Below are 13247 nucleotides of genomic sequence, written 5' to 3' on the forward strand. Positions count from 1 at the left end.
TTGCCTTATTGACAAAGGGGGCAGGCAGACTATGGTGTGCCAATATTTGCTAAAAAGCTTTTCCAAATACATGGAGCGGTAAAGTGGTCTGCTTTTCCCTGCAGTATGTGAATGTGAACCTACACAATGACTCCATTTCAGACCTACAGGCTGAGTGCTATGGCTGAGAAGCTGGCCACTGGCCAATGCGCTCTGTTGCCCCAGCCTGATATCAAAAGGAGAGAGAGAGAGAGAGAGGGAGAGAGAGAAAGAAAGAGAGAGAAACAAACACAGAAGCCAAACAAGGGAACCATCTTTCAGTTGAGCATTCTCTGTGAAGGAAGTGAAATGAGGAAGCTCACATGAGGCCTATCTATCAGGTGCTTTTTAATAAAGGTATCATCAGATCAGCTGCCGCCAAGCACATACCAGCGCTAAGCCAATTTCCACAATGCTTTAGATGACTATTCTTTCTCATCGGCTCGATCTGGCTTCACTATCGCCTTGCTAAATCCATCTTACCTACTGTATTAATCTACAGGTTTCTCACTATCGGAGCTGGTAATCAAACCCGAGGCACACAGTGGTGGCGTAATGCAGCTGAACCACACAAACCCTCCAGGAGTGTTTCAAACTCGATCATGATATCCTGCACCAAATGAGAATTCCCACACTCCCATTAATGCTTTCTCTTCATCCTCTATTTGTCTCTTTCTCCACGTTCATTCTGTTCTATAATATGAAATACACAATTTCAATGCACAAAAAGACACTTACAAGTCAGAAAGGCCTGGAATTACCCACACACTAAGGCTAATGCTTTTTTGTAAGGATTAAAATGGGAGATGAGGAGAAAACAGCCACTCACTCTAGCTGCTTTGCTATGTTTGTTTGTTCCCCTCTGCTAGGAGAAGGAGTGCACACTCCATCTCGCTCTTTTTGCCACGCCTGAAATTTTAACATTTTCAATTAATCTAGCCAAGATGGAGAAGCAGAGCCGAAACCCCCTCCGTTAAGGCAAGGACACAGGCATCTCACACTGACAGTGACCCAGTGGATATTCAATCAATTACCATTAATTAGAAATCTCTGATTAATTCTATTTGTTGATTAAGTCAATTAAAACCACAAGCACTTGTTATCGCAAATGAGCGTAATGAATTCATGTCGACGATTTGTTCCCAGACACAGATTCCCCGAGCTCATGCTGCTTGCAGTTTCATCTGTTTGTCACAGAAAGTGTACCATATTCCTCTTGCAGGCTTCAAACGCTGCTGCTGCAGTGTAAACAAAATCGACACACTATCGTGGCCCAGTAAAGGGGCATTCAAACACCGACACCTTACGATTAGGCTGAGGGACTGAGGAACAATACTGGCTCTTTGGCAATTCTAGGATTCATACTAACAACCTTCTTCTCACTAGGACAGTAGCAAGCAGGCCACCACAAATCAGTCTGCATTTAAAATGTATTCAATACCCTGACAAAATTCCTCTTCCACAATATCAATATTTAACGCTGGGTGCATTTTTCTAATTACTTTCCCTTTTCTTGTCTAAGAAAACTGACATATTTTCAAGATGAAACTAATGCCTTATGAACAGTGGCCCACCCCTCTGTAATGTGATAAAGCAAACAAATGGCAGAAAAGTGATAATAATACCATCAATAAGGACATTTTCTCATTAGTGTCGGTAAATGAAAGTGAGCAAGCTGGACATAAAATGAAAAATAAGAGTGGGTGTGTGGCCAGTCGATTGTGTGGGTAATGAACAGGCCTCTCTGGGCTGTCACCTGTCTGCTCCCCATTACCTGCTGATAAGACACTAACGCTGTGCTTGGCACTTCCCCCATTCACTAACCCCCCAACCTCACCCCCCAAAATTCCCCCCACCCCACCCCCCGCACCTTAATGCATTTAGTACTTGCCAAAGAACAGGAGTTCTTTATTCCTAATCATGGAGAAAGTATTGATATTATATCTGCACTGTCACATTTCATTAGCCAGACAGAGGCCCTCAGGATGAGGCCTAGGGCCGTGGCTGCACTCTTCTGATCAGGAGCGATGAGAGAGAGAGAGATGGGATCAGACTGACGATACAACAGAGATTAAACTCTAGATTTAGTATGAATCCCACCTAGAGTTACTTAGATAGCTATTTAAATGGTCTATGTGAACTGAATAATTAATAGGGAATAAAAGAATTAACAAAAAAAAAAAGCAATGGCTTAATTTTGAGCATTTGTTTCATTGGGACTAATATTACAAGGCTAAAACTTACATTTATTTGTTCCCAAAATGTGAAATTTTGAAATTTTAAACCCCACAGTTAACAGCATGTGGTTCACTATTTTGAAGGTTATAAATATATCTTTATAAGAATATCTTTATTAGAGTCAATTTCTTCACTGCCACATTAACATCTTGATGGTTTATTCAAAGTATTTATTCAGTACTGGGCTAGTTACTCAAAGAAAGTAATTCATTGAAAAATAATTACTTTTTTTTTTTTTAACTGTAATGGGATTACTTTACTCATTACTTTCTGAATAAAGTAATTACATTACTACCACATTAAGTGTTAGGACTATAAACCAAAAACAAAAGGATAGCACTCAGTAGTCCAGTCAGTATTTTGTTAAGAAAGAAAAAGCCAGCCACAGTAAAAAAAAATTATAGCTCTCTTTGTTCTGCGTAGAATATAACCAATACTGCAGGGTTAAAATGATGAGTTACGCTTCTGCTAATCAAAAACCTAGAAAACGGGGAACAGAAATCCAACTTCTGGTAGTTTCACTACCAGCGTTTTGCCTGATGAGAAGTTTTAACAAACAGCATGTCAGATTTACACTGGACTACTACATGTTACTTCAGGTATCTTACACTTCATTGTGTGCAATCATTTCAAAAATATTTAGAAACATCTGATCTTCTCCACCTTTGTCATTACCTTGCTAAACACTGGTCATGTCCACGTGTTGCAAATCAGCTTTGGCAAGTAGTGCAGCAGTGCACCTATTGTGTAATAGGGCAGGTACAGATCTTATATAGACATATAGTATGATATGCAAGACATGGAATTAAAATTAAGTCTATTATTCTAAAGTGATCATTAGAATTTAAACTGCAACTGACCACCTTTATTATAAGCAGTTACTAACATGTCAATATCATCAACAAGATCTTTGTACTGTTACCACAACACTGATTTTAATATATATCAGACATTACCTGGAGTCCAACCAGCTTGATCATTTTCCTATAACACGCATATTAAACCTAGTAATTAACTGATATACTGCACTGTTAACTTCTTGTCATTGGACCTTATTCTTCAGGATACCAATAACAAGCATCCAGTACAAGTTCTTTTTCTGTCTCCGCATATTAAAATACTAAAAAAAACAAAAAAAAAAAAACAACAACTGTGGTACATTCTGTACAGTGGTAATGAGATGGGAAGCTTGCTGGCTGAGAGTGTCCCTGCAGTGGCCTAAGCAACACCGGAGCTACTTCTTCCTCCGAAATTATAACCCTTGTGGCCAAATATGTGACTGGTGGTCAGCCAGTAAAATGAAGCTTGCAATAACTTGTAGCACAATAAAGCAAGGATAACACGGATAGTTTGTTTAACTCTAGTTTGGCTCCAGCAGTAGGAGTAATTTGCTTATTACGCAGGTAGAACCGTATTCGTTACATAAAAAGGCTTAAATATCCCTTTTAAAACATCCATCTTTAGAATGTCAGACAGCCAATATATAAAGCTGCTGATAAGAAATGACTAATGTTATTAGCGTGAAATGATATGAAATCTGCATTAACTATGCCGAGGACATTACCATAACACAAAGCTTCTATCTTTCACAGTGACACTGATCAGGCAAAATGGGAGATGCTGTGACACTGTGATGAGTACAGTGATCTTCAGTACCACGTATTATTAACACAGATTTAATGAGCAAAATGCTTAATCTATAATGCCCGAAGCTAGAATACCATAGTTACCCCTCTCCTAGACAGGAAATGTTATACCCAGAGAGGATTAAGGTGCAACGACATGTCATTTTAAAATCTCTCTCCCAACAGCCTGTCAATATCTTCCTTCTATACATATAGGTCATTAGGACACATATATTTTTACACTTTAGAACAAGTCTTAGCAACAGACAGGTGGCACATTAAAGGAAAAACCACCAGTTTCAATTCTCCTTGAGATACAATACATGGCCAAAAGTTTGTGGACACCTGACCGTTACACTTATATGTGGGCCTTTGCCAGACTGTTGCCACAAAGTTGAAAGCACACAGTTGTATAGGACGTCTCTTTATTCTGTCTTTACAATTTCGCTTCACTGGAACTAAAGGGCCTAAACCTGGTCCAGCATGGCATTGCCCCTGCACACAAAGCGAGGTCCATGAAGACATGGTGTGCTAAGGTTGGAGTGGAAGAAGTCGAGTGGCCTGCACAAAGCCCTGACCTCAACCCCACTGAACACCTTTGAGATGAACTGGAATTCTGACTGCACCCCAGGCCTCCTTGCTCAACATCAGTGCCCGAGCTCACTAATGCTCTTGTGGCTTAATGGGCAATCCCCACAGCCACACTCCAAAATCCAGTGGAAAGCCTTTTTAGAAGAGTGGAGGTTCTTATAACAGCAAAGGGGGACTAAATCTATAATGGAATGTGCAAATGTATATATGGGTGTGATGGTCAGGTGTCCACAAACATTTGGCCATGTACTGTATATTCTACAAGTGTGTGGAAATGTACTGAAAGAACGAACACCTCTCTACTAAAAGCTATTCCCTCAGCTGGTGTTTTGATGATGGTGGTGTTTAACACATCAGTCTAATACCATAGGTGTTCAAGATCACCAGCTTTTCGTTTAATTAGTCATGCATCTGTAACTACTTTACTGTTTGCATGGTCATACACAGTAAGAATTCTACTATGTTTTATATATATATATATATATATATATATATATATATATATATATATATATATATACCCGTCAGTTTGTAAGATATAGCTGCACTTACTGTGAGCGAGCAGTTTCACAAGTACTCCTCCAGCCCTTCATGTCAAACTGTGGTGAGCAGCGAGAATGATCACAGACAATGATCAGGGCAGCGTAGGACGTACTGCTTTGAAGAACCTCAGGCCTGAATTAACTTCATTGATTGCGCTGTTTCTGGCCTATTGGCACAATCTAATGGTCAAGTGTTGTCTAGAACTGTAGCTCATTTCTAACATGATGAAAGCCTGTTGCTTTGGCTGGCATGGAAATGGGGGTAAGTATGGTTGTCAGTGCATCTCTCTTCACTCCCTCTCTCTTTCTCTCTCCCTCTCTCAGTTGTGATGGCTCAGAGAACAGTGGCTCTATTGCAGTGTGGATCTAAGCTCTCCTGCTGCTGCCTTTCAACTTCTCTGCAATCATGCCAACTCTGCCTATTCAACTCATTCACACTGCCAAGCTGAAAGAACAGATATGGCATCATTAAATGCCCTCCTTCCTCCTATTTAATGCCTATTCATCTAGTTTAGTGCAACAGCACGTCTGTAGAAATTGAACTTATCAATATTTCCAGTTCCAGTATTGCTATTATTTTTTTTTAAAACTCCGCTCCCGAAAAAAAATCAATGCGCGCCTCCATCGCTGTGCAGCATTTTATCAAAGGCAAAGTCTTCGTTCTGGAGCCACTATTTCTGCCCCTGCTCATTTCACCCGGCGTATATTTAAAAGTTTTCTTCTCTTATGTTTGTCACTCAGCAGGGGGAATGTAATCAACTCCACTACCTGTGTTTTGACATGGCTTGATTAATTCCCCCTCGCTGTTCCTCAGCATTTTAACTCAAATAATTATTTCCTATAGATTTTCAGTCAGAGCTCTGACGAGTGCTTTTGCCCTGCATTTATTACAGCAGCTCACATGAAACACTCCCCTTTGCAGAACAGGTTATTTGCTTCAACATTGCTAACATGTAACAACAACATCTCTAACATGTTCTCGGTGCTATGACTGCAACCTTGACATGGGGATGTTGAGCAACATCTAGCTCAGACACATGGTACAGAGAGATTAAAAGAGATATCAGTTCTGCTTTGGTGACACTCAAATACAGTCTGTCCAGCTAGGTAGAGGAGGTCTGTGTGATGAGGTGGAAGGCCTATTTCAGCTTAACAGCAGTCTCCTGTGGAGCCAATGTCTCTAGTAACAGGGCATGACCAGTGCGGTGGCAGTAAAGACCTCCTGATAAGATCTCAGCGGGGTTGCTCTAATCTGTTTCTCTCCACAGCTCTTACCTTGAAGCGCTCCAGCTGCTTGACAGCTTGTGGCTCTGCTTGTAGAGCTTGGTCATGGTTTGGTTGTGGGTCGTGTTGTTGGTCTGGCAATTGGGCTTGGTGGGCATCGCAGGAGGCATCTGCATGGCCGTGATGCCGTGTGTCCTCCCGAAGGCTCAGGTTAAAGATGAAGAGCTCAGTGTCTCTCAGCCAGCTCTTCAGCTCCTTGATCTTGAGCTCCAGCTGAGCGACCATGCTGCTGGTGCTTGGAGAGAGCAGCCCACGGGTACCTAGCTCACCCGTACGCACCTCCACGTGCTCTCCTAGGCTCTTCTGCAGACACACATAAGCATATATTCCACTGAATGAAATCGCGCACACAAAAACATACACATGCAAAATGAAAATCCTGATCCAACTCTGGTTTGTGTGTTGTACAGAACTGTTTGTTTAGAAAGTAAAGTAAAAAAAAAAACATTACCTCATTTTGATCACAGGGATAACTTGTTCCACCTAAACATTTTAACTAGAATCGAATAAATTGCCTTTTCACGAGATAACACTTTAATTAACTCTAATTTACTTGGATCGAATTAAGATATTTAGAAGTAATTTAGAAGAGACTGCAAAGCTATTACCAAAGTGCCATATGCACTGGATAAGAGGGTTCGTTTCAGCAGCGGGTTAAAATTTCATCGCACAAAGTGACATTTTAGAGAGACGTTGAAATGCTTGTTGAATAGCAAACAATCAACCGCAAAAACACACACCAATGATTTTTGAAATGGGCTCACTGAACAATTTTCTCCCACTGACAGTGAGAGAGGGATCTGTGCTGTGTGTGTGTGTGTGTGTGTCTAAAAATCCATGTGCCCGTGTGTACATGTGTGTATTGTGAGTGTGTGGCTGTTCTCCCATCTGTCTGACAATCATACTTTTGTAGACCAAGTGCAGGTTGCAGGTTGAACACCAAGAAGGCAATTGCGAGCACAAAACACTCCATTATCCAATTAATACACACACAGGCGGTGTAATTGTCCTTTCTTTGTGTGTGCTGTGTGTAAGAAAGCTGTAATGGAAACAAATGTGATTATGACTCAGCATTGAAGTGGCTATTTCAGCATGCAGCATCAATTAAGCTCTCAGTCCTGGCCCGGTCCCCCTGAGCCCCCTCCCTGCTCGCTGCTTTATTAACACATCTGTGTTCCTCTCATCCCCGTGCATCGTTAATGCTGAGACAATGGACATCAACAGAACAAGCTGTTTTAGAGGCTGTGTGAGAATGGACTCTTTCACACCAAACCAAATCTAAGGTGTTACAGAGGTTATTTTCCCACAAGCAGATTAAAGTTTAGTCTTAGCTGGAATCTGCTCTCCTAAGAGCCAGCAATGTGGACCAAACAGAAATATGTTCCAAATAAGTGATGGTTCAGAGTAGGCCCACTTTCATCTAGTCCCCAGTCAAATGATGGTGATCTGACTGTCACAACACAGTTACAACATTGAATAAGCCATATCATATCAGAAATACTACTACTGTGTATTAATTGGAAGATAGAGTGCTCTGTGCTCGCAATTGCATTCTGTGTTCAACCTGCAACCTGCCTCCAAATGTATGATTGTATTGCTTACATTTGACCCACTTTTAGCCCAAAATTGGAAAAATAATCAAATAATCAGATTCACACGTCGACAGTTGAAGATGTAAAGCCAAATGACCAATATAACACCTTCAGTCTTTTAAATGCACCAGGTTTCAACATGGTCAGTGTAAACTTCACTTCACTAACTGTATCTCACTAACTGAGTGTTTCTCTATAGTTATTTGTGGAATGCAATATTTTCAACCACTTTTCCATATTGGCAGATTAACAGATTGCTATTTTCCCCATCCTCATCCTATTTCAATAATGTTTTTAACATCCCCTTGTTGACTTGCTCTTGCCATCTTCCCTTTGGGGAAAGCCCTGACACCATCTTAAGGGCTGTTCTTTGACTGTACTACCTCAAATGAAGTTTGTTAGATGACCTCTCATAGAGGTAAGGGATCAAGCCATACATAAATATAGACTTCAGAGGCAGAATTTACCCAGAAGTCGATACGATGTGGTACAATTTCAAAACTTGTTCATAAGTGTAACCCAGAGCTATAAAGTACTTATTAATACTAGCATTAATAATTAAAAACATAACATTTAATATCCTATGTTCAAAACAGGCTTTATGTAGCAAACTAGCAACACATATTGCACACTAGCAAAGGAATCTTTAAAAACAGGACACTTGAGTGTTTTGTCACAAGCAGCATGGGTAAATATGGTCAATACCACATCATTGTCAATTGCCATAAATGACCAATACCTGTCATTGCCATAAATGGCTATTATATTGTAATTATGTCCAATCATGTCCAATCATTTGTATCACACTTTGTTTTGTCTTCTTGTCTATATATTTTTTTTCTGACAGTGTAGAAAATAGTTTTAATACTATTTTACAGTGTACTGTCCCACTTGAGCATCCTGTTTTGTGTGTCCTTGTACATCTCTTTTGCACACTATTGCTTGCATATGTGTCCTACCAAATGTGTATCTAATAATATCTAATGTGTTGCACAGTTAAGAAGACTACTAGCAAGAATTTCTGTACTCTGTATAATTCTTTGTATTTTGATAAATATAGCTTGTACTTCAAGTGATCTGACATCATCTAGGTGATGAGTCTATAACAGAAATGTAATAAGTAAATAATAAGTGAACAAAGAAGTGAAATGAGAAGGACTACAAAGTAACAGGCAATAATTTCGACTGTGGTCTGATGAGTGTATTCCCATACAGGAAATAATTCAGGCAAGGCTATTTTGCTGAGAGGTCAAAAAAGAGCCCTAATATTCAGTGAGCAACAGAAATATCTCAGTTATTCATCACCTCTCTCTCTGTCTCTTTTTCTCTCCTTATCTGAATATTGATAATCGACAAACTCGCTAGTGTTTTCAGCGTATGACAAATGCGGTGAAATCCATGCCCTTGGAGGGTCAAGCACGAAAAACAGGAATTTATTGCCACTTTATTTTGTTCTGGAGCAATATGCAATCATCAATTCTTCATAAGCAGCATACTTCGGAGAATGGTCTGTCTTCATAAATGCGACAGAGGACATCAATTTCGTTTAATTCACAATTTGTGTCAGCACAGCAGATGCCAATGGCTGACTTGATAGGCTTGTTTAATATGCAATTGAGACGGCGTAATGCACAGCGCAGGGAGCAGGAACGCTCATATTGAACTCTCCGCACCACTGCCGTCTCATTCCTGCCGGTAACACACGCTCCACACCGTCCACATGATCACACACCCACAGCTCGTTTCAAAGTTTGGATATGGCCATTTTGCATAACTGTCAGTGATTATTCTTTTACATATGGCTTTAATTAACACTAACTGCTGCAGCTGAACTGAATGGTTATTTGGTGCTCGAATAGCTCAGCTTCCGGATAATGACGGTGTCACTAATCTGACTAAGTATTACTGTGATACAAATCGAACCTGGCCCAAAATAACCACAAAGACACACACAAATTTGTCTTACTATCCTTGTGAGGAACTTCCATTGACATGATTATTAAAGCAGCTGATAATGCTATGCCTACACCTAAATTTAACCCCAATCCTAACCTCAGTAAACAAAAGAAAACTTTTAGCTCTTATTGTTTTTTTTTTAAAGCAATCTTCTTTGTGGTCCCCCCTTTCTCTTTTATTTCTAAATAAAATCTGCAGGTTTTTTTGTTTTCCTCATGGAGACCAGCTGAATGTCCCATCAAAACTGACAGATATTCCTATCCTTCTGGGGACATTTGGTCCCCATTAAGATATAAATACAAGTACACACACACACACACACACACACACACTCACACTCACACACACACACACACACACACACACACACACACACACAGGTCTACATCTATTATCTGCGCCTAATCTATGTGTATTTACAGGATATTTGTGCCGTAAAATTGTGGATATTTCAACAACAAATTGTCCATGCCTGCATATAACCACAGAGCTGTACATAAACATCATCAGGTCTGGACATAAAAATCATCAGGTGATAAAGGTAATAAAGCTAAGCATCTGCACTTTTTCATGGAGTGGACTAATTACAGATTAATGCAAAATCTAAAACACACATAAATACACACTGACACAAGCATAAAATGTATCTACAACAATGAAATCTTCAATTGCAGATTTGGCTTGAGAAATGAGACGAATAAATAAATCCACCAACAGCAGTTAGTGTGACATTTATCTTCAGCTACTCCTCTAAACAGCTGAGTCATGACGTTCCCATTTTGGTAATTTCTGAATGTGAATAGCAGTCTAAATCTACAGCCGTCTACAGAGGGCTGAGAACAGACTGACAGTATAAGGCCTCACCTCAAGCTGATCCCACTTGACCCTGAGAGCAGTCATGCGGTCCTCAAAGTCATCAGGCAGCTCGATGCTACTCCTTTTCAGACTCTCGGCCCAACCCAGGAGCTGCGTTTTCTTTGGGAGCCACATGGCCATCTCCACACGGTTCCCCTGCAGACACACACACACACACACAAATAACATTACCACTCATGTCATCATCTACACATAATAAAAAGAGGACCCTGTCATCCTGCAAAGCTACAAAGTCACACAAGAAACCGTGGCTTTTTCTCTGAACAAAACAGCCTTTATCCTCCAAATCAAATGAATATTTAACTTTGAGGACTTCAGAACATATTTGAGCCTGTGAGAGGATGGACACTAATGCCCACGAAAAGCAGCAATTTGCAGATTTGATATGATTTTAAGCAATGACATTTTCAGTTAAATAGCTGACAAGCATACTGTAAAGGGTGAAACTGACGCTGTTCAATTTTGCACCTTTTTGCCTAATTTTTCTCCTTCTCTTCCCTATTTCATTTTCTGCACCAATAGCTACTTGATTCCTGTTGTCATTTATCATTACGGCAAGAGGCGCATTTAAATATTTAAATGCGTTCTGTTTTCTTCTCTCTTCTCGCTGTCATCGGGCCAAGATTCATTTTTCATTGTCGTTGTTTTTGATGGAGACGCTATCACACATACTTTTAAGCCATCCATCCCTTTCAGGTTTTAATAGCGGCCACCAAAGCAAAAAAAAAAAAAAAAAAAAAGCTCCTTTTAAAAGTAAACGGGATTACCCAAGTTTTTTTGTTGACAGCAAATGTTGATTTTAATAGTTTTCCTTTTCATTATAAAAATGAAATGTCACATAATTTACGGCGACAGCAGTGAAGAATGAGATGAAGAGATAAGGAGGTGGATTAGAATGCAGAAGACGACACGATGGGATTTTTTTTTTTTTTGACTTCCTCAGCTCAGAGCTGGCCATCAGGTAATAAGAAAAGAAATTACCACTAACTCCGCCCTTCATCCTCCATAGCTTGAAATGGATACATTTGTAAAACCATGTTTGTTTGAATTTACAAATAAAACTGTGAGCTTGGAACTGAAAACGTCTAAGAAAGAGGTTTGCATTGAAATTTCACCATACGCCCAAGCACAGACTCAGAGGTAGAACTCAGCCTTAGTGCACCTAAACACCTAGGAATTTCTTTTCTTTGGGCTGAGAAACTGTATAGTCAAATACATACCACTTTTGAAATAATGAGGTCACCAACTAATACAAATAAGTGCTCTGTGAATGAAGAAATGGCAGCCATTTCCCTTGACAAATTCAATAAATCAGTGAGCATAGATAGTCTTTTAAATAGATGAAATATCAACAAGCGATAATAATATTAATTCACTTGGCATATTAACATAAAAGACTGGAAATGTCAGCAAAAATGCAGTCACACATGAGCTCATTTAATGCATTTTTGTAGAGCCATCTTCCCCATTAAATTAAAGTTTGTTCACTCTCTGTAACATGTTGAGACAACAAAAGTAAGACTCCATGAGCTGAGTCGAATACGGGGTGTATTTAAATCACTTTATACTAATGCTAACATGTTAGGGGAAAAAAAAGACTGAGGCAAAAACAGAATTCACATCAGGTCTCAGTGCTCAGCCATTTAAACCACACAGCACAGTACACTGGCTTTAAATCAAATAGTGAGCATGACGGTTCTTGTTTTTGCCCTGAAAATGAATCTATGCAGAAGAAAAAAGTAATTTAGGACTCCTGTGATGATGCACTGAAACTCCTATATTAAACGTTTAGCATAAAGAAAAGGAAAAGCTCTTCAGAACAGCATGTGAGAAACTAGACTAGGGGATGATGAGCTACAAATCGACTCTGAGGTACATAATGTGGAATTTGATATGCTTTCATGATAGAGATCTGCCCAAAAGAAACTGGGAAAAGTGATAATTACTTAATCAGTTTGGGCCCTTTTCATATCATGCCAGCACCCTTGATGTTGGCTGTAGACTGGGAAGGAAAGGGAGAGAGGGAGATGGAGGGAGAGAGGGAGGGAGGGAGAGGAGGAGAGACGGCACAGAGGGGGTTTCGGGGGAGAAGAGGGATGGAAGCGGGATGAAGGCCTCTCAATGATGTGTGAGACTCAGGGCCTTGAAAGACCAGGAAGTAAAAAAAAAGCTACATATTCACTTTGAAAGACATGGCACTGCCATTTGGAAGTGATTCCTAAACTGTTCATGTAAAATGGCCGCTGCCATGCTTCTGTGCTTGGTTGTTGTTCTATTTTTCCAGTGAAAAATCGCTTTGCTCAGAAAAAGAAGGGGAAAAAACTGCCGAACTGGCCTGGAACAAAAGGCTGTGCAACAGTGTTAATTGTCACCATGGTGACCAGAAGAATAAGCCATTTTACAACTGGTATAGAAGGCACACATTGAGGCCTGAGTCAAACACTTTCTCTTCTATTTTTTCATCCCTCTCTCGCCTCTGTGTTTAAGAACAAGGTGGCCAGTCACTGAGAGGTCAACCCGAGACC

The 13247-nt window shown here is 40.1% G+C and overlaps 1 protein-coding gene across 3 annotated transcripts in view; it reads right to left on the minus strand.

Annotated features, from left to right (window-relative positions):
- akap6 (A kinase (PRKA) anchor protein 6) overlaps positions 1-13247 on the minus strand; it is a 95151-nt gene that overhangs the window by 10428 nt on the left and 71476 nt on the right. For all 3 annotated transcript variants that reach the window (XM_053237433.1, XM_053237434.1, XM_053237435.1), the window contains 2 exons: positions 10711-10857; positions 6290-6601 (listed from right to left, as the gene is read on the minus strand). In XM_053237433.1, coding sequence (XP_053093408.1) covers positions 6290-6601; positions 10711-10857 — 459 coding nt within the window. The remainder of the gene's footprint in view (positions 1-6289; positions 6602-10710; positions 10858-13247) is intronic.

This window comes from Pangasianodon hypophthalmus, chromosome 10, assembly GCF_027358585.1.
Source record: "Pangasianodon hypophthalmus isolate fPanHyp1 chromosome 10, fPanHyp1.pri, whole genome shotgun sequence".
Classification (NCBI taxonomy): domain Eukaryota; kingdom Metazoa; phylum Chordata; class Actinopteri; order Siluriformes; family Pangasiidae; genus Pangasianodon; species Pangasianodon hypophthalmus.